Source organism: Cebus imitator, unplaced genomic scaffold, assembly GCF_001604975.1.
Source record: "Cebus imitator isolate Cc_AM_T3 unplaced genomic scaffold, Cebus_imitator-1.0 Scaffold32, whole genome shotgun sequence".
NCBI classification, from domain to species: Eukaryota; Metazoa; Chordata; class Mammalia; order Primates; family Cebidae; genus Cebus; species Cebus imitator.
In genome coordinates, this window is record NW_016107347.1 from 8,605,195 (window position 1) to 8,632,297 (window position 27,103).

General features: G+C 35.7%; 1 protein-coding gene across 7 annotated transcripts in view; it reads left to right on the top strand.

Annotated features, from left to right (window-relative positions):
• COL12A1 (collagen type XII alpha 1 chain) overlaps positions 1-27,103 on the top strand; it is a 122,403-nt gene that overhangs the window by 67,806 nt on the left and 27,494 nt on the right. For all 7 annotated transcript variants that reach the window (XM_017524336.2, XM_017524333.2, XM_017524337.2 and 4 more), the window contains 20 exons: positions 2,250-2,379; positions 3,105-3,244; positions 3,680-3,809; positions 5,601-5,743; positions 6,712-6,841; positions 7,450-7,592; positions 9,251-9,380; positions 11,197-11,316; positions 12,380-12,526; positions 13,276-13,392; positions 13,552-13,698; positions 14,230-14,304; positions 15,997-16,136; positions 18,341-18,464; positions 18,628-18,771; positions 20,269-20,433; positions 22,008-22,046; positions 22,143-22,281; positions 24,312-24,454; positions 25,048-25,157. In XM_017524336.2, coding sequence (XP_017379825.1) covers positions 2,250-2,379; positions 3,105-3,244; positions 3,680-3,809; positions 5,601-5,743; positions 6,712-6,841; positions 7,450-7,592; positions 9,251-9,380; positions 11,197-11,316; positions 12,380-12,526; positions 13,276-13,392; positions 13,552-13,698; positions 14,230-14,304; positions 15,997-16,136; positions 18,341-18,464; positions 18,628-18,771; positions 20,269-20,433; positions 22,008-22,046; positions 22,143-22,281; positions 24,312-24,454; positions 25,048-25,157 — 2,556 coding nt within the window. The remainder of the gene's footprint in view (positions 1-2,249; positions 2,380-3,104; positions 3,245-3,679; positions 3,810-5,600; positions 5,744-6,711; positions 6,842-7,449; positions 7,593-9,250; positions 9,381-11,196; positions 11,317-12,379; positions 12,527-13,275; positions 13,393-13,551; positions 13,699-14,229; positions 14,305-15,996; positions 16,137-18,340; positions 18,465-18,627; positions 18,772-20,268; positions 20,434-22,007; positions 22,047-22,142; positions 22,282-24,311; positions 24,455-25,047; positions 25,158-27,103) is intronic.

Genomic DNA, 27,103 nt, shown 5'->3' on the forward strand with positions numbered 1-27,103 from the left:
GTTTTGAGCTATATAGATCGTCCATTCCTCTCTCTAACTTAATAAAGTGCTGAAAGTTTGCTAACCTTACCTATAATGTTTATTTTCTATTTATTTCATTTTTTGCCTGTTTTATGCATGTTATAGGGTATCTTCTAGATCTGGTGTTTCTAGATGTGGGAGCCTGTTATCCTAATTTCACTGTTTTTTATTTTTCTATTTTCCATATGAGGTCCCCAAGAAAGATGGTAGGAGTGTAAACTCAGTCTTCACCCTCTTTTTTTTCCTAGATTTTTTCCCTTATTTAATAGAGCCTTTGTTCATTTACCTCCCTTATTTTAGTTGTGGGCTTTCTACAAGTTTGCCTTTTGTGAACTATGTAATTAGAACTGCATATATTATCCTAGGTCAGGAAGCCCCGTGATTTTTATATTGGTATGATTATGTTTTCTGATTCATTTCAAAATAAGTCCCCAATTTTGGTGAGGCACAGAATTTTATTGGCTTTTTCGGCTACATTTTTTTTTTTTTTTGTATAGCCTTAGAGACACATGTGTTATTAACCTTTAATCATCTGACTTGCCAAGTGTAAGCAAATGGTTCATATCTCTTATCAGTTTAGGGATATTAGCCAAGGTAGAGGGTAGCATTAATCAAAGACGTGTGGTTAAAGATCTCTGATATTACCCAGTAAGTAAGCTTAGTTGAATCAGAAACTTTCCCATCTCTAGTGTGACTTTGAGTTGGTCTTTTGAGGCTTTTATAGCCCTAGTCTTAGGTAGGATGATGCATTTGGACTGAGAATTTGTCTGTTTTAGGTAAATAGATTATCATTAATAAACAATATCAACTGTAATCAATAGACTTTTATATGAAAATAAGATAAATTAGTAAGACTGATATATGAATCTCAGAAATGGCTCTTTTTTTTTCTGTAGCAGGCCAGATTTTGGTAAAACTACAAATCAGGAGAAGCTTGTCCTTAGCATTTCCCATCTTAAGGACATTGGTGTTCCAGTTGCTTCTCCTGAGTCTCTTTTACTGTCTTTCAGCTGTTTGTTATCATAAAGAGTCTCATAAACGCATTCTCTGGAAAGTATGAAATCCTTAAGCTTTATTAGTCTTTGGGGTACTTGCATTTTAAGGCTAGTCAGTGAATTCATGAAGGTGATCAATCATTGATGCTAGAATTATTTTGGGGAACTAGATGACAGAAGTACGGAGATGCCCTTCTGCTTACTCACAAGGGCAGTTCTCCTAAGTAGGCTTTCAGATTTGTTATGCATCAGGTTTTTATAAAAATGGCCTATACTGTTATCGATACTTTTCTCTCATAACCTCAAATATGAACTTTATGAAAATTCACCATGTTAGTTCAGATTGCCCATGTTGAGGATGATGACAGTGATTCACTGGGTTTTTCTCTGGAATTCAGACCCCTTGAGTGGATGGGTGCGAAGTTGGAAACATCTGGTTTCTTCTAGCACATTCAGCCATCTACATGTGCACTTGTTTTGAGCAGTGTGCCATTTTCATGGGATTTTAATTAGTATGACATAAACATCTGAATTCAGTAGACTGTTAACAAATTGTACAAATTTTCTTTCAACAAGATAGCTAGATGGCCTTAAGTAATGGATAAAAACTTTAAGCTCCATAATTGAAAAGCTTCATGCCACAGGGCTGGTATCGTGGAGACAACTGGAAACCCTTGCTTGAGTGTGGCCTGGCAAAAGGTCTGGTCATGTCGTTACACAGCTAAGGCTGTTAGAATGACAGTGTTCTTGGTGAAAATACCAAGAGCTTTATATAGCATGCTGAATCATTTTAATGTGTTTCTAAAGCAAATAAAAAACATCTGTTAAAAAGGTAAGAGTAATGTTAAGTGGTGTGGAGCCTCTAAAATTATATACTTCTCTGGTATCTTTGTAGTCCCATTGTAGCTCATTTATGATTAATGCCTTTTTTTTTTTTTTGAAGAGTTCTGTGAAATGTGTTTTGGATGAAATTTTGCATTGCTGGTGGCTAGCAAGTTGAAATATCTTTTTGGGGTCACCAGTTTAAAGCTTGGAATCCTTTTTATGATTCGAGATGCATATTTTACATTTAAAGTTATTCCATAAGACATATTTTAAACCTTTACTGTGGTACATAATTCCAGAACTTGACAAGGGTCTCAAACAGCTTCCCTGTAGAAAGAGCTTATTTCTAACAGATTAGTGAGATGGAGAGAGCAAGGCTAACACTTATCAAGACCCATTTTACTCAAGACCACAATAGGAGGACGGCAGAACAGTGTGGTCCTGCAGAAACTGAAGCCAGACACTCCTTACACGATCACTGTGTCCTCTCTGTATCCTGATGGCGAAGGAGGTCGGATGACAGGAAGAGGCAAGACCAGTAAGTGAAACCAGAGTTCCTATAGCTTCTTTAATAACTACTGTTAGAATGGAATCACTTCTTTATCTGGAAACACTGGGGTGATACAAGGTTTACTAATATTTAAAAATTCATTTAAAAATAATATTAATAGTTTTTTTTTTTTTTTTTTTTTGAGTTGGCATCTTGCTCTGTTGCCCAGGCTAGAGTACAGTGGTGTGATCTTGACACTGCAACCTCTGCCTCCCAGGTTCAAGTGATTCTTCTGCCTCAGGCTCCCAAGTAGCTGGGATTACAGGTGCTTGCCACCACACCCAGCTAATTTTTTATATTTTTGGTAGAGACTGGGTTTCACCATGTTGGCAAAGCTGGTCTCGAACTCCTCCCCTCAAGTGATCTGTCCACCTCAGCCTCCCAAAGTGCTGGGGTTACAGGCATGAGCCACCATGCCTAACCATTTTAATAGTTTTTAATATCCTTGCTTGGAATTATTTGTCTCTATTTGTGGAGAAAGATGTTACTTTCTAGAATAGAAAGGTACTTTCAGACCAAAATGTCTTGTGGATAGACAAGACATATGTATCAGACTGACGCAGACACAGTGTGTGTCGTTTATTCCCTACTTCAACAAATGTTTGCATGGTGCCTGCTGTGTCCCAGAGTGCCTGGGAGATATCAGTGAATCTGTGTTTCATGTGTGCTTGATTGTTAGTACTATACTGTGATGTGATTTCTGTGCATTTCAGAACCTCTAAACACTGTGAGGAACCTAAGAGTGTATGACCCTTCTACCAGCACCTTGAATGTCCGCTGGGACCATGCAGAGGGAAATCCTCGTCAGTACAAGCTTTTCTATGCGCCAGCAGCAGGTGGTCCAGAGGAACTGGTAATTATATCTTGCAGTAAAAAATGTTAGTTTGTTTAAATGGTAGCTGAGTGATTTAAAAGTGGAACTGAAGGAGTTAACCAGTTTGCCTTAGAACTGAAGAATTCCATAATCATTTGATAAGACTTGATAGAGGATAAATAGTTGATGCCTTAGAGCCTGGGTAACAGAGGGATTGTGGCCAGGATTCTTCCCCCTTGCCTGGGGAAGAAGCAGCCATTCCAGGAAGTTCTAAAGGGGGAGTATTGGGTGGGTGGAGGGGTATAGGGAAATATGTAACCTCTAGTAACAGGTTGCATGGGGGCACATTATTACATCCTAAGGTTACTGAACTTACTTCTTGACTTAGTCTTGAGTTGGTATTGTGTTATTTGAATTATTATTTCTTTTACAAATTTTTCAAGTCAGTGCTTTACGTTTTATTAAAATCTTTAGGTACCAATCCCTGGGAATACCAATTATGCCATTCTTAGGAATCTGCAGCCAGATACCCCGTACACTGTGACAGTAGTTCCCATTTATACTGAAGGTGATGGGGGGCGCACATCAGATACTGGAAGGACATGTAAGTAATAAAGCCAAAAAATTAATATTTCATCATAAATGTTGCTTTTCATTCTAAAGGCCATAAAGGCCCATTAAAAAGAATTAGGAAAGTTTGGTATACAGAATTAAAAACATAAAAATTAGCCATAGTTTACCTTCCTAACACCAAATTTAACATTTTGTCAAATAACAAATTTATAATGGCATATTCTTTTGAAACGGTAATTTCAGTATTTGTAAAGGTACATATATAATCTTTGGTATACTACTTTGGTTAAGCTCACTGACAAAAGTTCACTGAGCTTTGCTTTATGCTTTATAAATTGTTGTGACATGCTGTTTATAATTGGCTTTCATAGTGTGAATTGTTGAAATCTGTTCAGCACATCACTTAATTGCACATCTTTGGTTTCTTGAAATGCTTTTTTGATCTTAATATCTGTATGCTTTTATTTAGAAACCAGTTTGTAAGTGGTCTGTTTTTTTTTTTTTTTTTTTTTTTTTTTTTTTTTGTCGTTTTTTTTTTTTTTTTTTTTTTTTTTTTTTTTTTTTTTTGTAGTATTGCTGAAGGGCTTTTGTGCAGATTTAGAAATATTTTTTGGCTTTAAAAATATACTTGCTGATTTTTAAAAGGAACCAAGCATGGATGTCTTCTTTTGGCAAAAGATTAGTGGTCTAGGAAGATGATGTTATTGGCTAAATTAGAGTTTGGGATTAGCACATGAATTTAATTGGTAGGTTTTTCTAAGTTCCTACTGGGACAGTTAATTGAGAACTGGGTATATCTTATTCTTCTCCTTTTGCCTTTTCTATTAATCACAAACATATTAGTAGCAATTTGTTAAATGAAGAAGTAATGAATGGTTGAAACTAGCTGACTGAATTAGATGGGCACAATAGCTGTTGTCAGATTTTACTTAAGGATTATAAATTGTTCTGTTATAAAGACATATGCACACATATGTTCACTGCAGCACTGTTTACAATATCAAAGACCTGGAATCAACCCAAATGCCCATTGATGATAGACTGGAAAAGGAAAATGTGGCACATACACACCATAGAATACTATGCAGCCATAAAAAACGATGACTTCATGTCCTTTGTAGGGACATGGATGAATCTGGAAACCATCTTTCTCAGCAAACTGAAACAAGAACAGAAAATCAAACACCACATGGTCTCACTCATACATAGGTGTTGAACAGTGAGAACATATGGACACAGGGAGGGGAGCATCACACACTGGGGTTTGTTGGGGGACTAAGGGAGGGACAATGGGGGGTGGGCAGACTAGGGAGGGATAACATAGGGAGAAATGCCAGATATAGGTGACGGGGTGATGGAGGCAGCAAACCACACTGCCATGTATGTAGCTATGCAACAGTCCTGCATGATCTGCACATGTACCCCAGAACCTACTAAGTACAATAAAAAAAAAAATAATAATAATAAAAAAAGAAGGTAGAACCTTAGAAATATCTCTTCTTCCTCTCTCCATTACCTATGTTAGAAAACTGAAACTAGTTTTTCTATTTCTTTTCCCTGTCCCATGACCCTTTATAGGCAATCCAGTTCCACCACTTTTACTAGCTTGTTTTTAATTGAATACAATGTTGCTTCCACATAGACAAAGGCCATACTTGCTAACTTCAACTAAATTCGGATTTGGAGAGTTTTAATCTGCCTTTGTGTGTGGGTAATTAGAAGCATAAAGAAGATAGTATTTTATCCTATTATAGAATGTAGGTTCTGGAAAAGTGATATATAAACAGACTTAATAAATAGATGTTGGCCTTCATTTCCTTAGTGATGAGAGGAGTGGCAAGAAATGTCCAAGTATACAATCCTACACCCAACAGCCTCGATGTTCGCTGGGACCCTGCACCAGGACCTGTGCTGCAGTATCGCGTTGTGTATTCCCCTGCAGATGGCACAAGACCCTCAGAATCTGTAAGTAATTTTGTCACGGAAACTGTATTTCCTGATGAATGTAGTCACATGTTTGTGTCATGTTTGACACAAACATGTGACTGGGAGACCACAAACCACAAACATGCCAATGTATAATACTTAAATTATTGTTTTTGATGACTTGAGGCAGGTGTATTAATTATAGGGTTAATAAAAATAAAAGGAATATTTGGGGAAATGTAAATTAGCTAGATGAGTTAAAGCCCCTAGTAATAAATGTGAATCATTGCTAGAACTTGTTAATACGTCTTTGTTATGAAAATATTTTAAAGCTTGGCTTTACTGGTTTTTACAAATTGCTCAATCTATTTTTAATTCATAACATTATTCAGTTTTGTAAGTACACTAACAATTTAGAAATCAGAAATTGCTAATTTGAATAAGGATAGTATCAGAATACCTAAGGGTAAGTAAATTTATAAACTAGTTTATAAGTCTTTGCAAAACTAAACAATGTTAACAAAGATAAACAAGTGATAAACAATACATGCATTTGGTAAGAATATTGATTTTCATGTCTGTGTGTGGTAGGACATATGAAGATGACTTTACCTGTATGCATTGCATGGAGTCTCTATTTCAACACAACATTTTCCCCATCACAAATGAGAGTCTCTTTTCTTGTATGTATTTAACATGCAGGATTTTTTTTTGGTAAATATCATGAGCCTTCCATGTTATATTTGAGAATCTTTATAAGAAACATAAATGGAAATAACTGAAGCTACTAAGGGTCAAGGATGAGATCACCTTTTTTGGAAAGGGAATTTCTGAGGACAAATTTCGTCTAATGATATGGACTGGGCGGATCTCATAGAGAAGCATAGTTGGCTTCTGATATATCTGGGCCCAACATTTTATTATAAACACGATTGTGATGACTAACTGAAGGCTTGGTAAGCATTTGAGTTCTTGTCAGGCAGAATTTGGCATTTCCTTCCCTGCAGATAGTGGTGCCAGGAAACACGCGCACTGTGCATCTGGAGCGGCTGATTCCGGACACACTCTATTCCGTGAACCTTGTGGCTCTCTACTCTGATGGAGAGGGAAATCCCAGCCCTGCCCAGGGCCGAACGCGTGAGGCAGAAATCCTTTCTCCATTCCATTCCCTTGTAGCTACCTTGGCAGGGCTTCTCTGATTGAGTGAGTCGGGGGATGGGGGTGGTGAGAGATGGGTGCTTTCTGCCTGGGATCCCCTGCATTCACATTCCAGGCGAAAACACTGTGTCCGTGACTGTTGTTTGTGTGAAGTGAACTTCATCTGCTCATTTTCTCATTTGGAACATGAATTAAGGAGGGGTTCCTCCCCTTTTTCCCTTCTTCTGCCTTGCATCTTTTTTCCCTCTTTCTATCCTGCAGTGAGTCTTCTTACCAAATGGGGACTTTGGAAATGTGAGGGTTTAGTTTGTATGCTTTACTGAATAGGTATAGTGGTTAAAATAATTTTCTTTTGTCCTAGTCTACCTTTCAAACCTAACTCTAGGTTGATGAAAGTTCAGCATGTAACCATAGCTCTGGAATATACTGTTTACGATTTCACACTAAAACCATAAATGTGTATTTTATTATAAGGGAGTAAACATCTTAGTCAATGGTGAATGAAACACTTGCAAGCAACCCCCTTAATCTGACCTAGGTAATGCTCACAGGCAGGCAACAAACTCTATTGTATTTTATTTATTTAGTGCCACGGAGTGGACCAAGGAATCTGAGAGTCTTTGGTGAAACAACCAATAGCCTCTCGGTAGCCTGGGATCATGCTGATGGGCCAGTTCAGCAGTACAGAATCATCTATTCTCCCACTGTTGGTGATCCAATTGATGAATATGTAAGTCTAATACTGATTTATTGGCACATTTTATCATCTTAGCTGAATGGAGAGTGAAATTAAACGTCTTTAGAAGTATGCTGTGATTATAGTTGAGTCCTTGATACTCACACTTTATGATTTTCTCTGACATGACTCGGGGACCACCCAAATGTGCATAGTCTTTCTGGCCTCCCACAGCACAGAAAAGCAAAGTCTTTGGGCTCATTTTTATTCTAAAGATAGATAGAAAAACGATCTTATCGCATGATTAACTGAACATTTTTAACCACCCGATTATACCACAGGAACCAAATCTAGTGAAATATGATGCCTATCATTCTGGAATGTCTAAGTTAATATTCAAATTATGTATTTATCCAACTCTTACCCTTTCCTCAAATCTAATTCCTCTGCAATGTCTTCCTTAAATATTCCAGTGTTAATGGATCTCTCTTTTGTTTAAACTTAACATTTTGCAGTACACTTTAGTTTTGGAATATACATGCTCTCCTATTAGCTTCAAATTTTGTGAGTGTCATAGTTTGTCTTTCCAGAACCAAATTCAAGTTTCTGGCAGCTTCCTCATAGCCCTCACTGTGCGCATCCATTTGTTATGAGTGAAAAAATGGAAAAACTAACTACTTTGTTTGAAATTCAGTGATGAATTGCTGTGATATACTTGGAGAATATTGCATAAGATGTTGATTGTAAATTAGGTCTGTGTTTTGCCATCTTTTTACCACATAGATCATCTTAGATAATTTTCCCTCCATGAGCCCATGTGTTGAAATGTTTCATCTACTTGAACTTGATATAGTAACCTTTAATTCAAGTCCCTATTTTTATTTATAAGAAACACATGTAACTACTATTTATAGTTTCTGATCAAAATGAGATTAACAGTACTACTACAGTTAATTTGCCAAAGCAGAGAAACTCACAGTTAGTGTTTGTTCAGCCTTGCCATGGACAAATATGCAATTTACCTTTACTTTCTGAAAACATTAAAAACATAATCTATCATTTGTAGTTATAGGACTCCAGGCCAGGATTCACTGGGATACCTTATCCGTGTTGTTTGTAGAAACAAAGCGTAGGTTTAGAAGAGAGATTGAGATGTCTGGTTTATTTCCTCTTCAAAGAGGCAGTTGAATATATTCCCATCCTTTTCAGCTAACTAGTATCAGCCAAACTGATATTTTTGAGGGTGAAAACTGAGTCAATTTTTGCTTACCAGTGGATTCCCTGTAGCTAATACCTGTCCCACTGTGCCTGGTCCACAGTGGGTACTGGGTACATATTGGTACATGCAAATGGAACATGTAATGATGAGATCTGAAGAAACAAACTTACTACTGAGGGCTGCAGTACACAATAAAGTGTTCTAAAGTGTTGTACATGGTAATGCTTTTAATGCAGTTTTCTTAGGAGATGTTAAGTCACATGGCTGTTAAGTGGCTGATCTGGGATTTGAACCCAGATCTGTCTGACTGTAAAACCACTCTCCTGTACTGGAGAGAAGCAGTGAAGATAGCTTGTCTTGTCATGAGCATTGTGTAACAAAAATAAAATATGAAAAAAACTATTACTGTTTATGGGAGTACATAATACAATATTGTCTTTTGATCTGGAAGTCTTCTAGATGGTAATACATTTATAATTTAACTTCCTTGTAGACTACAGTTCCAGGCAGAAGAAACAATGTAATGCTACAGCCCCTGCAATCTGATACACCATATAAAATTACTGTTATTGCTGTTTATGAAGATGGAGATGGTGGCCATCTAACAGGAAATGGAAGAACTGGTAAGTGTTTTATACCCCTCCCCACTTTTTTTTGCTTTGAAGTTGTTAAGATCTTAATGTTACTTTTATACCTTTTAAAACCTTAAAATTTTGTCTTCACCAATACATCTTGAATGCCACACTATTAAATTTTGTCAAAATGATGACGTGAAAAGAATTTGTTTTTAACTTTTTAAAGGTTCACTAAGAGAAAAAAAAGAAAACAATCTACATAGTTTTATTTGCTTGAGATAGTTTTATTTCTTCTTTGGAAAACCATTGCATATTCTCTGAATAATGTTTCAATTTTTTTGGTGTCAGTTAAGGCTATAACTGTTAAGTCAATATAGTATCAGTAAGAAATATTCCATTGTGTTTGAATCTTGTCATAAATACAGAAGTGAGATGATCAGCAATCATTTTCTGTCTACAAATTTATCTTTTTCTAAAAAAGAAAAATATATTTTTTTAATTGTACTAAGCAATTTACAAAGAATTTTCAATGTTCAGATCCCTTTTTATGCTATATTGGTGGTAATTTTTTAGGGTTTAAAAATTCTCTAATGTGGTTGCTTGCTACAGTCACCTGAGGAGCTTTAAAAATACTTATTCCTGGGTTCCACTCCCAGAGATACTGATGTAGCTGTGTGAGGCATGGGCTGGACCTGCTGATGTCCTAATTAATATGCAGCCATGGCTGAGAGCCACTAGTTTAGCATAAAGGTAGGATGAACTCTAGGTCTGAGTTTTGTTACTGGTAAATATTGACATTGCTCTTTTATAGTTCATTCACCACAAGTCTACTTAAGTAACATGACTTCAGGATTCTTTCTGCAGTTACTTGCCAAAAGTCTCTTGGTGCTTAAATGATCTCGACACCATTACAGAATTCGAAGAGGTGACATTTGAAAGCACCTAAGGGAAATGTACGACTAGAGTTGACTCAGCTCAGTCTCTCAAGGTCAAGAATCTGTGTTTATTGATATTGTTTTCTATAGGACTGAGTCAATGGACACTCACATGACTTTAGATGATTTAACAATCTCGCTTTTTGAATTTTCTCAGGTTTTAGCTATATTTTGGGACTTTCCTGGGGAAAATGGCATATTTCAGAATCTCATAGTTATCAAAATGGGCTTTTTTTTTCTTTTTTATTAGATCTTGAATTTCCCAGGAAGGGCCAAAGTCATATTTTGTTTCTCTTGTAAAAAAGAAGTTTTTCAAGTTGGATTCATTATTTCTGTAATGCTATGATTAGTAAACTCAGCAACTACTTAACACGCTAACTGAATGGCATTGATTTTACAAGTTATGGGCTTGGGGACAGTATCTCTGGAGGCTTAAGGATTTACTTTAGGCCGTACTGGTGGAGGATAGAGAGGTACAGGAAAAAAACATTATTTTAATTAGTAGGTAGCTGTGTGGTTTTGGGCAAATCATATCTTAAGTATTTGATGAAGTGATTGGACTAGAGAGTCTCTAAATTACTTTCTGGTTCTAACAACCTGTAATCTATGGCATTCTAAAAAGGATTTGAGATCTCTTTTGTTTTCTATAATTCTGAGTCATAGAACATTCCAGCTCTGGATACTGCTTCCTGCTGAGAAGGCTCTTCTGAAAATCACTAGTTTTTGAGTCCATTTGAGTTGCTGTTTAAATTTGGAAAACTATTAAGCATTTTTGAATATTTAATGTCTTTTAATTGTTTTCTGGATAAGGCATTATGGAATATTATGAAATTGCTTCCACTGGGCTTTCCTGTCAATATTTTTAAAGTTCCGTGCTCTCCCTGTGTGCCAATAAAAGGTCAGTAATGTGTGTCAATGTTTGTTTGCAGTTGGACTCCTTCCTCCTCAGAACATACACATCTATGACGAATGGTATACAAGATTCAGGGTGTCCTGGGATCCTTCACCCTCTCCAGTTCTTGGATACAAAATTGTATATAAGCCAGTGGGTAAGGAACTGCCTTTGTCATCACTGAAATGCTTTGTAAGGTTGTTTGCATGAGGGTATTTTCTCTTTCATCCCTCACTATTGGATTCTCCTGAGAGTTCGGATGTCACATTAAGTTTCCTGTCACCAAAGGCAATGTTTCTGGAAATAACATTTTAAGCCAATCTTCTAAAGTATCATTGTTATTATAGGTGTAGATGAGATTCTTATTAAATTTCATGATTAAAAAGTTTGACCTCGTTCATAAAATTGCACAAATCAAAGATGCCTGTCTTCAGACATGCTATATGATCATGAAAGAATGCATGTTTCATCAGTATTCCTCTGTATTGTTCCCAGTGTGCCCACATATTATTTCATGTTGGGCATGGATCCCATGCAGTTTATTCATGGAACCTTGCTTTCAAATCCCCACTGAAAATTTACCTAAATTAATATCACCTTGATTAAATTATTTGTTATTTTTTTGTTTTGATGTTCTATCTGTATGCTTAGTAAAACTAGAAGAAAAATGCTCTTTGTACCAAATTTGTTATGGTATCTCCCATATATCTAGGAAGAGTATGAACTAGAAAAAAAAGAGAGAAGGCAAGAGAAAGGAAATAAAATGTGAATCTTTGTAAGAAATAGAAAGAGAACTTGAAAAAGAAAGTGGGGCTGGTAACTAAGGACTTTTAGCAGCCAAAATAAGTGGAATGAGGTCCAAGATAGAAATTCTTAAAAAAGTGTCAGTTGAACACCTACTGTATGCAAAACACTATGCTGGCAAAGTAGGGCTTGAGAAAGAAGTTTGAGAATTCATTCTTTAAAGAAACATTGACTATATACCTACTATATTCCAGGTACTGTGCTATGCTTTGAGAATAGGAGGGTGAAGAATTCAGTCTCTGCTTACAGTTTTATATTTACTATATGATGTAGCATGTGCTTCAGTGAGTAAATGCATGAGGACTATGGAATTAATGGTGTTCATACTACCCTTTGACTATAAGATCTTTAATTTTAAGCAAAATTTAATGGTAGTGATGGCATATTTCCATGTATTTTTGTGGTTGTTAATAAAGGTTCCAATGAGCCCATGGAAGCCTTTGTTGGAGAAGTAACATCATACACCTTACACAACCTCAATCCCAGCACCACCTACGATGTGAATGTTTATGCTCAATATGATTCCGGACTCAGCGTCCCCTTGACAGATCAAGGCACTACATGTGAGTCATGAATATTTTCATGGTTGTAAGAAAAAGTGTAGTAGGAATTATCAGGTCAGCCTGTTTTAATTTTACCATTTCTGAACATACACATGTTTCTTCAGCATTATATAGGCAGGCTATTTTGTGTCTGGTTACTGATCCAAATAAATAAATATTATAATTAAGTATATAAAAATGTATATGATGCGAAATTTATGTGTATTTCACATAAAATATTGTATTTTGAATTTTAAAAGATAAAAATTATAGAAATTGTCATTTAATCCATGAATGACCTGCAAAATGAGATCTGTGGTGCTACTTAGTTTTTCTGACATTTGATATTAAGATATATATTAACCTAAATCCATTGATTTAATTTGGCTTAATTATTGAATCATTATTAATGATTCAGTCCACATATTTTAATGTCACCATTACTTTGATAATTATTTAACAACTTAGCAGATATCCTTTTAGAATTTTTTTTTTTATTATTTTCCATAAGATGTTTTTGAAATTCTTAGTTTTGAGAGAGACTATATGGAATTTCCTGACCTTGAAAATCAGTGATGGAAAGGGAAGTCTGTTTTGGCAGTACAACTGTTTTCAGATATGGTTCATGTATGTTTCTTAAAAGGAAACATATTAAGATTCTGAACTTTTTTTCAGCCACAGTGAAAGTTTGAAAATTGTATTATGATTAAAAGTATACCTTTTTTTGCTTTAATTTACAAAATAAATCTCTTTCTTTCTTTATTTTGTAGTATATTTAAATGTAACAGATCTGAAAACTTACCAGATTGGGTGGGATACATTCTGTGTCAAATGGTCACCTCACCGGGCAGCCACGTCCTACAGATTAAAACTAAGCCCTGCAGATGGTATGTGTGTACAAAAGAAAAAAATGAGCTGGAGCATGTCATGGAAACCCTTTAAATTCAGTGAAGAAGATGCCATTTTGTTTATAACAGTGATATATAAAATTGTCTTTAAATATAATTGATGATGACACTGGCATTTTCCTTTGTTGTCACAATCAGGAACCAGAGGACAAGAAATTACAGTGCGTGGATCAGAAACCAGTCACTGCTTCACTGGCCTTTCACCAGACACTGATTATGGTGTCACTGTTTTTGTGCAGACACCAAATCTTGAGGGACCAGGAGTCTCTGTTAAAGAACATACCAGTAAGTTTTTGAGGAATCTGGAAAGCCTTCATAAGGCTTTAGAATAGAATCCTCTAGGAAAGGAAGACTTAAGTGAATCCTGTGCAGCTACCTCTCCCAGGGGTAGCAATAATGATGGGATGATGGTGGAGTCTAAAGCTGGCTCAGGACCTTTTTATGTAATTGCAAGTTGTCCCTGTTATAGAGTTGGGGCTACTTTGAGAAAGGGCTAAATAGGAGCAAGAGATGGCTCTTGCTGACAATGAGAAGGTGAATTCTTATTAGTGAACCTTACTCGTTTGACCATATCTGAAGGCCTTACATTTTCCCTTTTGATCTTTATTTTCTGTAGCTGTAGTGGATGTTGAATGACTACCAATGACATCAAATTTGGATGGAATAGAATTCCCAGTATGTCAGTACTGATGACAATGGTGCCTTATTTTGTAAGACTTGATTTGGCATCCAGGATTTAAATTGCTCTTAAAATTTTCTTTCTGGGATATCAAATGTGTACATGCTGTTTTTCTAATTATTATTTTAAAATTCTAGCTGTAAAACCAACAGAAGCCCCTACAGAGCCACCTACACCTCCTCCTGCTCCCACCATTCCACCAGCCCGGGATGGTAAGTACAACTAAGTAGGCAATACATTCAGCTGATAGGGAGTTACAGACTTCTTATTTATGCTGCATGTGCATCATTTACAATCAATGTAGAACATTTCTGATTTGTTATTGCTGCCGAAGAGTTTTTAGAATCAAAGAAAAGATTACCAGTAATTTGTTTCTTTTCATCTCTGGGCACATTTTGGCATGAATAAAATTAGTCATAAATTATTCCAGCTCTTCAGTTGGAAGTCTCTTTCCTCAGTTTTACAGATTAAAGTCTTCCATGATCCATAGTTATATGTTGGACGTTTCTTTCACCTATCTGCTGGCATAAGTAAGCACGTTGAACCCTTTTGGCTATATTTGCAACCTAAATCCTGAGGCTGTTGGCTTTAAAATTCCTGGCATCCAACCTGAGAAGTTCCCTGGACTACACAAAACTAAAAAAATTTCCATTCACCACAGTTTGAAAGATAATTGTAACTTGCAGTGAACTGGTAAAATGACATACTGATCTATTAAGGTTGGTCTCTCAGCACTTGAGGACAATTCTTTAGCACTTTATCAAATTAAAGTTAAATAACTACTGGATTCTTCTTTTCTCATATGCTGTTTCCAGCATTTAAAAGAAAGCATTTCAGATTTTAAATATATTTTTCTTTTATCTTAAAAGGATTTAGAATGTCACAACTTTATTAAACCTCTTATGTAAGTAAAATGAAAAATTAAAAGTGTATTATTGTAGAGTAAAATAATGATGTTTTCCTTTAAATTAGATATCAAAAGAAATTCAGTAAATAATCTTGGCTTAAAAACAAGTTTGTTTTCTTTTTAAATAGGCTTTATTTTTTAGAGTAGTTTTAGTTTCACAGCAACATTGCAGGGATGATGCAGAGATTTTTCATCTCCCAGACGGACTGCCCTTCCCCACACATGCCCAGGCTCCTCCACTATTAACATCCCATATCCAGGTGGTACATTTGTTGCAACTGATGAACCTACATCAACACATCATTCCCACCCAAAGTCCATAGTTTACATTACAGTTCACTCTTGGTGTTACACTTTTATTTGTTAAGTTTTTATAAACTAAAATTTTGTTAATTTTTTTGGATTTTTTTTTAGCCTCCAAGTCTAGATATTGAAATAAAACTATTTCTTTATTTTCTCCTCTTTTTCGCTACATATGATTCTAGTGGCTTAATTTATAATTTAAAAATGACTTATTTGCATCAAATCAATCTTTAATAATTATATTCCAAATCTCCAAACCCACTGATAGCTTTCTTTTAATTCTGGACATTGTATTTGATTTTTTCTCTCGTTTATTGTTCAGAACTACTTGAAGAGTTCCACCAGGTAAGATCATATCTTTGCATAATGGATCTAAACAAATGGCGTAATTCCAGAGCAGGTATTGAGGGTCAGTTAGACCAATGCTTCTCAAATCGATTGTGCATCTTAGTCATCTGGGCATCTCGTTACTGTTGGTACTGATTCAGGAAGTCTGTGGTAGGACCCAAGATTCTGCATTTCTAACAATCTCCCAGGCAGTGCTGTTGCTGCAGAGCCACACTTTAGGTAGCAAGATGTTATACTACATTAAAATTAAGTGATGTCATTTAAATGAAAGAATTCATGAGATTTGGGGCTTCCTCTGTTTTTTTCTTTCTTTTTTTTTTTTTTTTTTTTTTTTTTTTTTTTGCAGTATGCAAAGGGGCCAAGGCAGATATTGTGTTCTTGACTGATGCCTCTTGGAGCATCGGGGATGATAATTTTAACAAAGTTGTAAAATTCATCTTCAATACTGTGGGAGGCTTTGATGAGATCAGCCCTGCTGGGATTCAGGTGAGTGTCATTCCACCAGTGGCTACTTATTTGTGATGTCTTGCCTTTCCTTTGAACTTTTTAAGTAAAAATTCTTTTCAATATAAATTCGTTTTGACCTTCTTTTATTTGCTATCTCCTTTACTTATGTATTTTTGGGAGGGAATTGGGTGTAACTGATAAATAAACAGAAAAATAAATGTTTCTTTAGTTTTTATCTTTGGCTAGATGAGATTCCTATCGGAGAACTTAGGGGATTCTGACTCTAACTTCCTGCTTGCAACTTCCAACCATGACACATTTCTATAGAAGTTCATCCAAAGTTCTGGTTATTAAATTCATTGTGATTGTCATTCCCTGTGAAGTTAGAAGAATCAGTGATAAACAGTGACTGGAGTGGGTGTGTAGAACTTGTGGCCTCTATCATTACTTTGCAGATAATTACTGTGACCAGAAGAATGTCCATTGTTGAGCTAAAGGGTATTTCATTTGTTTTTTTAAAATGATAACTACCAATTATCTTGCTCTGAAATTACTCCAAATATATTTGTTGTACGGAAGTACTTAGAGAAGTTTGTATTTCCATGAGAGGCCTCAAAGAATAAATCATTGTGTAACCCTAACCTGCCTGCACAAAGCTGAGAATCTCCACACTGCACCCCCACCCTGCCCTTGCACCTCCCATGGACTTAGGAACACTCACGTCCAGTAGCTCTAAACTATTTTAGGTGGTGTTCACAGACCTTTCTGATAATCGGATTCAAGCTATTATTAAGTATTTCTTGGATTCTGTAATTTTGAAGACCCAATTAAAATTCTGCCCCCTCTGGTGAGAAACCATGATGGCTTTACCCATTCCATGCTTTTAAAGTATTTTGTCTGTATTGCTGCATTACAACAAATATCACTTCGTATTGTCACTATTCATGTGACTCTCTTCTATTTAAATTATTGACTCCTTAAAGCAAGACACTTTTTTTTTTTTTCAATAGAGCCTTTCTCTGTCACCAGGTTGGAGTGCAGTGGCGTGATTTTGACTCACTGCAACCTCTGCTTCCCGGGTTCAAGTGATTCTCTTGCCTCAGCCTCCCCAGTAGCTGTGAATAGAGGCACGTGTCACTACACCTGGCTAATTTTTTTGTATTTAAGTAGAGGTGGGATTTCACCATGTTGGCCAGGATGGTCTTGATCTCCTGACCTTGTGATTCACCCACCTTGGCCTCCTGAGACTATGTTCTTTTAAAAAAGGATTCTCTTCTCCTTTTCTTTCCTATTTCTTTGGTGAATTTTTTACTTTATTTTGGCAGTTTGATCATCATTGTGGCATCATGAAAATAAGGTATTTTGAAATAAACCACGAACAATTTTATCAACAAAACATATCCTCTTTTATAGTACTATACTAAATTTCAAATCCTCAATCCTCTGGACATTGATCCAACCCAAGAAGTGTAAAAATTCACCCTAGTTATATTCTTAATTTAATGTGGTTATATTCTTAATGTGTCAACAAGCAAGCTATTTCTTCATCCTGTTAGGAATTTGTATTTCTAACAAAAAATAGCTACCATATTTTATTAACTTCTATGCACTACTTTGTAGACAGGATTATTAGTCTTTAAAACAACCCTAGAAGGTAGCTATAGTTATCCTCCTTTTACTGATAAAAAATCCATTGTCACACAGCTATTAATTGCCAGAGCTGGGATTTGAGCCCAGGGAATCCTGAGTCTGAAGCCTGTACTTTTTCCACTAAATCCCATTTTGAGTGAGTTTGTGATGAGGGATGATTATAATCACATGTGACATTTTTATATTGCTGTAAAGAACAGATATAGTCAGTGAGAAGTAGTAGTTGGCTGAGTCAACTGTTTAACCAACATTTGGATTTGAGATGGTGCGTTCTCATGTCTAATCCTGGGATCTCACTGCTCTCCAGCCTTATCCATCCCTTTCTATGTCCTAGAAAAAGGCACAATATGAATATGGTGTATTTTCATTATTAATGTCAATTATGACAATTTCATTGAAGATTTAAAATTAGAGAATTTAATGAGACAATAGCAGTCAGTGTTGTAATATTGGCTATAAAGAGCTTACCATATTCTATCAGGTCTGAGATACTTTTTACTGCCCCCTCTTGTTCTGCAGCTAGAGAATCATTCGAAGACTGAAATATAAAATGAGGTGACTTAGGCTCACTGCCAAACCCCATTTCTTTTCAGGTTTCATTTGTGCAATACAGTGATGAGGTCAAGTCTGAGTTCAAGCTGAACACGTACAATGACAAGGCCCTAGCCCTTGGGGCCCTTCAGAACATTAGGTACAGAGGAGGAAACACAAGAACAGGTATGTGTATATGCAGACCTTTACTCCCCAAGCAGTTGTAGTGGCAGCACTGAGTGTATTATCTCACACTAATGTCCAGATTCTTATCAGTTGTGTGTGACTAATGGCATTTGGGTAGTTTTCACTGAGGTGACACTAAAATGTTCCATGCCACATTCTGTAGGCAAGGCCCTCACGTTTATCAAGGAGAAAGTCTTGACCTGGGAGAGCGGCATGAGGAAGAATGTCCCTAAGGTGTTGGTTGTGGTCACAGATGGTCGGTCACAGGATGAGGTCAAGAAGGCAGCTTTGGTCATCCAGCAGTCAGGCAAGCACATGCATGAATTTGATTGCACTTGCAAGTTTTAAAATTTTTAAATGTTCACGAATGATTGCAAAAAACTAAATTTGCTGATTTTACATTATTGTTCCTGTTTCACTCTGCACTGTATACCTTTGTAATTCATAATGCTAGTTTATATTTCATTATGGAATGGTTTACAACTGCTCAAAAATGACATGGTATATTCTTCGTGTAAGATGTGGTTCAGGATTGACAAGGGGCAAACAATATTTTCCCATAGTGGCTGAAAGGCTACAGAAAGCAACAGTAATGGGATGATGCTAGAGCACGCTTCCTGCCATAGCAGAAATGAATCTTGATACTGCTTCCTGTGCAAGGAGAGAAAAAGAGAAGCCTTTAACTTTAGCACATCTTTGTAGATGCACTTAATGATTGCTAAAAGACATTGCAAAGAAGGAGTATTGAGGTCTCAGGGAGCCATCTCTGGGATAGATTTTGCCAATCAAATATACTGACAGCCTCCTGGACACACTGTCCTTTGGATTAGTTATTTATGATCATTAGAGATGAAAGCAGATCTTTTCAGTACTTGAATTAACAATCCCCTACCTCTTGCTGTCCCAAGAAGGATCTAAGATGGATATATTTTTAGAGAGAATTTTATGCATAATTTATTGTAGTAAGTTATAAAATACTTAATTACATGGAACTTGTCATCTCCACATGCATGATTCTTTGGCTACAGTTATGAGTTATGATTAGTGCTAAGTCATACTGTCTTTTTTCAGTAGAGGTTGTTCTTGCTGATCTTTTATAAAATGTATTGCCATTATGTTATACACCCTACACAGATTTTTGCATGTTTGTGACTCCTGGTAGATTTAAGTTTGGGCTTGTGAATATTTGCTTCTCACGTTACCTTATTTATATCTAAATATATTCCTAATTCCTTATGTAGTTTTTTTTCCCCCTAATGTCAAGTTTAGCTTTTGGAGTGAAAAATGTGCTTACTTGTCATAGCCTAAACTTTCTTATTCGTCATAGCCTGTCTGTTGCCAGTGGGAGTTGTAGATTCCATTTTCAAGATGTCCAAAGTTCTGCCTTTGAGCCCGAGTTTCCAGAGATAATCAGTTTCAAGAATCCAAATTTTAAAGTGAGCCCATTCTTGATGTCTGAGTCACATAAGCTTAAAATATTAATGGATGCAGAACTCATGTGTCTATCAGGACTGTGGACCTGTGGAAGGCAGTGTGTGCCACATGAAGTCTTTTTGCTATTAAAATCTTCATATTTGAATTGTTAGGATTTTATCTTAGGAAATCAAATTAAATGAGTTTTGTAAACTAAAAAATAGAAAGACCTGGAAAAAGTGTATATTTATTAAAGAGTTTATGTCAAATAAAAGGACTTGCTGCATACATTAAGAAAATACAGCATCATTTCAGATAAGAATTTTTTTTGCATTATTGTAACAAGGACGGAAAAAGAGATATGATTCATTCTATAAATGCGACTTTGCAGGGTTCAGTGTGTTTGTAGTTGGTGTGGCTGATGTTGACTACAATGAGCTTGCCAACATTGCCAGCAAACCAAGTGAACGGCATGTGTTCATTGTGGACGACTTTGAATCTTTTGAGAAGATCGAGGACAATCTTATTACATTTGTTTGTGAAACTGCCACTTCAAGTAAGTCACAGTCAACACGGATCTATAACCTCACTTATTCTGAGAAATAATTATTTGGTAGATAATTCTGTATCCTTTGTGGGATCAAGTCTGTGCATAAATAGATCCTGGGTAATCACTTGAGAACCTGATGAATCATTGTTCCTATTGAGATCATGCTAAATGTATGCTTGTCAGAGTCCATTTTTAGCCTTGAATATGTAATTTCCTTATATGGAAAGTGTTTTAGTACATCCTTTTCCCACCACCGCAATGCCTGTGACATTTGGTTAAATTAATCTCAGCTTAAAATTGCATTCTATGAGATGAAGGTTTTCCCCATTAGTAATCAATTGGTAGTCATCTGTCAACCTCTGTGCATCAAAAGAGCAATGAAAAAATGGTTCCCCAGACATTCAGTTGGCTTCCATTTGTTTGGGTTTAGATTTTCATGTTCAGCTTTTTAACTACAGTGTAGAACCAGAGATTGATTATTTAAGTCAATTTATTCTTAACACCATCCATTAACACCATTTCCTGGGGTATAGTTAATGGAGGCAATTAATCCTACAGATTAGGGGTCTGTGGCTGGTTCAGATCCCAGATCCTAGACAGGGCTATGCTTTATAAATATAATATTCCCCCCATTAAACATTCTATTAAAAACAGAACTCTAGTTAGAGTAAACAAACTTTCTTGGTTTACTGTGAAAACTTATGCTGCAGTTCTGGAGTGGAGCTGCACTGGTGAAAGTGAGTAGAGGGCTGGAGTGGTTTCTCCTCTGCTCCAGGTAGTCCTAGATGCAGTGATGCAGCCATATGGTACCCTCAACACTGAGGGGTCCAGAGCAAAAACTACTGCACGCTTGTTACTGTTACATGGTGTTTGGTAGCCAGTTCGAGGCTTGGAGACTTGGCAGAGAAGAGGGTTGAGGATGGACAAGCTCCTCCTACCTTTGCAGAAATCTAAAATTCCCTGGGAGGGAAGGTCTTTAAATCTATTGAAAAACATGAAAAATTCCTCCTTTAATTATATTTTATTATTTTTAAGAGTACTGTAAAATTCCATTTGGGCTGGGCATGTCACACCTGTAATCCCAGCACTTTGGGAGGCTGCGGTGGGCAGATCACAAGGTCAAGAGATCAAGACCATCCCGGCCAACATGGTGAAACCCTGTCTCTACTAAAAATACAAAAATTGGCTGGGCGTGGTGGTGCGTGCCTGTAATCCCAGCTACTCAGGAGGCTGAGATAGGAGAATTGCTTGAACCCAGGAGGCGGAGGTTGCAGTAAGCTGAGATTGCATCACTGCACTCCAGCCTGGGGGACAGAGCGAGACTTTGTCTCAAAAAAAAAAAAAATCCAATTGGATTAGAGAATGTTAGGGAAATATTTGTTACACTGGTTAATAGTATAATTTCTCCGACACATAGAAAGTGTACAAGAAATAATTCATAGAAGATTAAATTGAGAAATTATTTTAATAAATGAATGAGCAATGTCATTACTTGAAATATGTTCATTGTTACTTTCTGTGTGTATATAATTTGTACATCGTGTTGGTGAATCATACTTAAAGAACACCGTATATTGCAGGTTGTCCTCTCATTTATTTGGATGGCTACACATCACCAGGTAAGCATTTATACTTTTGGTCTAATTAATTTCCAGATTTAAGCAATAAAATAATTAAAATATACTCCTTTTAATATTTTCGTTTCTGATGTAAAGGTTTTAAGATGCTTGAAGCATACAATCTGACAGAAAAGAATTTTGCTTCTGTACAAGGAGTATCTTTGGAGTCAGGGTCTTTCCCCAGCTACTCAGCTTACAGGATTCAGAAGAATGCGTTTGTGAATCAGCCTACAGCGTAAGTGTGCTAACAGGAGATTCTCTTTTTCTTAAGACCTGCAAAAGGTTCTTGAATCTTTGCTGACTTCCCAGAATCCTGGAACTTTAGAATTGTTGAAAGACTGCTTATGGATGACCCTGATTGGTTTTCCTAAATACAGTTGGGTTTTTCAGGTTACATAGTTGTTTGCACACAGGAGACTAAGGCTCAGGCCTCATTATTCCCGGATCCAAGAAACTCATGCTGGTAACAGATTACTGACCCTTTTGAATTTAAGGCTAGGAAAGCTGTTAAAACAGGAAGGCAATTTATTATTTTGAACATTTTTCCCTGTGGTGCAGAAGACGGGATGGAATAAGTGTGGAATGAGAGCAAACATTCTTTTTCATGTTTCAGACCTCTAGAAAATGAAAGGTAGTTTTTCTTGTCCATGATCAGACAGTTGGCAGTTTTTACTGGCTGATGCTCTAGCAATCTGTTGTGTAGCTGTTGATATTATTTTATTTCATGAATGTTTGCACCTGGGCATGATAACTGAAATCTGTATTTCTTATTCATTAAAATGAAAACTTTTTATGTTGAAGAACATGTTTGCCAATTTATGGAGAGAAAAGAATAATGAGAAATAAAGCTATTGGAAGCTCAGGACAGGGTCAGAAATGATGTATGAATTATGACATACTCTGAGAAAGCTGATGGAAAATTCAGACTAAAACCAAAGCTAATTTATTTTAAGAGGCACAGATCGTATTGTTGTAGTTTGACCGCATTGTAAGTCTCTAACTCTTATAATGGTTAACCATGTTGGCTCAGAGCTCTAGGCTTTCCAGTGAGCCTTAAAACCCAGTGTTTAACTCCTCTAGTCAGCTCAACATATGATTTCTACATTTTAACTTAAGACACCCTATTGTTTTCTCAAGAGACAGAACTTTTGACTGAAAGGAAAGAATCATAAATACAATTACATAATTTTTTCACAAGCACTAATTAAGGAGGGAGAAAAATGGACTAGGTGAGAGATGAGAGTTGATGTGGAGAAAATATTATTTTTAATATAGAATATTATAAAGATGGTTCTTGAACATATAAAAGATATCATGTCAACTTACCCAGAGCATATGTTTTAAAAGCAAGATAGCATTAGTGGTATGGTATTAGGACATGGAAGCTCTGTGTCCTCTATCAAAATTCATGAAGGAATAGCTTCTTTTCTATGAGTTTATTATCTGGTTCTTTTTCTTACCTTCAGGAAGAGAGTGTTATTAAATGGCCTCAGATAGAAAACCATCAATTCTACTTCAAAGATTCCTCCAGAACAATGATTGGCTAAATTCTGGAGGGACACATGGGACCAATTTTTTGTTTTTTGACTTACAGCTTAGAGCCAAGAAACATTTCCTTTTAATTGATTCACAACCTTTTATCATCACTAAATGTTTGCACATGTATATGGCCTTCACATTTAAAATGGATTTTGTTTTTGGGAACATAATGAGCTCTGGGGGCGATTTATTTGATTTCGGGCGGGGGGTGGAATTTGGAAGTGTAAAAACTATCACTGATAGGGAGGGAGAGATAAATTAAAATCTTAAGCCATTTTATGGTCTCATACGCCTGAGATTGGAAATTAAATATATTTAGTTGGATTCGTTCTCCTTAAATGATATCCATAGTCATAATGTTTATTATTCTAAAATTATCATTTAATTTTATAATCCTCGGTGTGTCTAGAAAAAGTAGGTATTAATAGTAGGATAAAAAACTATTTTGTAATCTCCCAGACTTCTTGACTTTATCAAATTAGAAATAATTGATTACAATTTACATAATGGATCTTTTGTGTTTGTTCTTTTGATGCATTTCCTATATTTTTCTCCTTCTAAAGAGAAGTCAGAAGGAGCCAGGTTGTTACAAATAGCCTCTAATACTACCCATATGAAATTCTGGTGCAGAGATTTAAAATAGTCTCTGTTCTTGATGTTAAAGCAATCAATCTTTCTTTCTTCTTTTCTTTCCTCTTTTTTTCTTTCTTTTGTTTTATCCAACAGAGACCTACACCCAAATGGACTTCCTCCTTCATACACCATTATATTATTATTCAGACTTCTCCCAGAAACTCCCAGTGACCCTTTTGCAATTTGGCAAATCACAGACAGAGACTACAAACCACAAGTTGGAGTGATTGCAGATCGTAAGAATTTTTATCTTAAGGCACATGCATACATAGTTTTGATTATGTTTTTCTTTTCTCTTTTTAAAAAATTTCTGAATATACATTATATATATATTTATTTGATACATACTTTTATGGTTGAACTTTTCCAAGTATAACACATCAGTAAATATTCTAATTGCATTTTATCACAACTCAAATTATTGTATTTTTAAAGATATCTCCTCCAAAAGAATTATTTGGTAATACTTTAAATAAAAAGTATACAATTCAGGCCGGCACTCTGGCTCACGCCTGTAATCCCAGCACTTTGGGAGGCCGTGGGGGGTGGATCAGGAGGTCAGGACTTCAAGACCAGCCTGGCCACGGTGGTGAAACCCCATCACTACTGAAAAAAATACAAAAATTAGCTGGGCGCAGTGGCAGGTGCCTGTAATCCCAGCTCCTTGGGAGGCTGAGTTAGGTGAATCACTTGAACCTGGGCAGCAGAGGTTGCAGTGAGTCGAGATCATGCCACTGCACTCCAGCATGGATGACAGAGTGAGACTCTGTCTAAAAAAAAAAAAGTATACAACGCATATGATTTAATGACACTTTTATGTTGATTGCAGCTTCTAGCAAGACGTTATCATTCTTTAACAAGGATACAAAAGGCGAGGTGCAAACTGTTACATTTGACACAGATGAAGTAAAGACATTATTTTATGGAAGTTTTCATAAGGTAAAAACATAAGATTATTTGAGTCTGCTATCTAGAAAACATATAAAGCAAATTTATTATTTATTAAAATTTCATGTTAAAATGACAATTATAACTTATATGTCTCTTAAAAATAAAATATTATTTTAGAGAATTTGGTTAATTCAAAGAGTATTTAAAATAAAACAATATACTAATCAAGAGCTAACTAGTAACATTTTGATATATTTTTATACTTATTTTTTTAACATTTGAATCATGTAATATGTATGATATTATTCACCTACTTTTCTGCTTACCATTTTGTTATGAATCTTTATGTCGTTTAGTTTGAAAAGCTTAATTTTAGTGAATTCTATTTTAATTGATAATATTTCTTCTGCTTGCTTTTTATTGAAAAGTACAAACCAGTGAAATGCAGAATAATCATTTTTATCAATCCAAAAGTGATCAATATATGCCAAAATAATTAAGATAAATGTTTATGAGATTAATTTTTATGTGACCACACTTACTCTTTAAAAACACAATTCTCTAGAAAATCTTATTAAAAGTTTTAAGATGTGTTCTGGGGGATCCTGACATCAAGAGGATAGTAGAAACTTTTTTTTTCAGGTTTCTAAAGGACAATTAGTTGAAAAATAAGAAGCACTTCTTGCTTAGAAAATACCGAAGTTGGAAGCATTAGGAATAAAAAGAACGATCTAGGTTAGGAATGGAGGTTAGGAATGGACTTTATTAAAAAACTTCTATTTTAAGTTCAGGGGTACGTGTGCAATATGTGCATGTTTGTTACATCTTGTAACAAATACAAAAATTTGTCATGGGGTTTGTCATATAGATTATTTCATCACCCAGGTATTAAACCTAATATCCATTATTTTTTCTGATCCTCTCCCTCAGGCCACCTGCTACCCTCTGATAGGCCCCAGTGTGGGTTGTTCCCCTCTATGTGTGGGAATGGACATTTTAATGGTATTTCTTCATCCATTGGATTATGTTAACAGGAATACCAGTTGTTGCACAAATGCTTAAAATTTCTCCAGTGTAGCATGCAAAAAGAATAGCCCTTATACATAAAAGACAGATGTTTCCAGTTCGAGCTGATTCTCAAGTGAAAACTGAAGAAATTTCTTCTACTTGAGTAGATTTAGCAGTATTTCTTACTGTTTCTACTCCTGAGGAATCTTTTTTTTTCTTTCCAGAATGTTGTTCTTATTCATTAATCAGATTTTTGATAAGGATGGTGAAGGACTTTCCTCATCAAACTCAAGGAGGCTTCCATGTACACATTAGTGACAACCAAAAAAAAAAAAGAAAAAAAAATCTCTGAGTACAATGGTATATCTACTTAAAGGTTTATAGACCTCCATAGTGAACTGCAGTAAAATAAATGCCTCATTGGCAAAGCAGATTCTAGTTTGGCAAGTGTTATTGGCTTCAACTGATCCTTATCTGATATTAGTTGTTGAATGTGGCAAAGTTCTTATGAACTTTTTTGGCTCAGTGAAACTTACATTTGAGTAACTTGCTAAAAAGGACTATTTTTATTTTTATTTTTATAATCACTGAAGATATTTAGAATCTGCTCATCTGATAATCATTTGATAACTGTTATTTTAAAATTTCCAACTGTCATGGAATGCTTCATTTTATCTGAATTTTTTAAAAGGCAGTATTTTTTAAGAGGTCTGTATAGTCATTAATTATTGCAAACCAAGATAATTTTTTTTTTGCATTCTCTTCTTTATACCATTTACCTCCCCAGAAAGATATTTGCATTATTGGGTTTTATATAATACCTATTTTTTCTCCTTACAAGCCCTGTCTTTTCTTTCCGAATTCTCTACCTTCTTTATTTTTTAAAAAAATAATCTGTCCTTCTTTTAGTTTCTCCTTTTTTTTCCCACTGTGCTCTTTTTTCTCCTCCTTTTCTTTTTTTTTTTTTTTTTTTTTTTTTTTTTTTT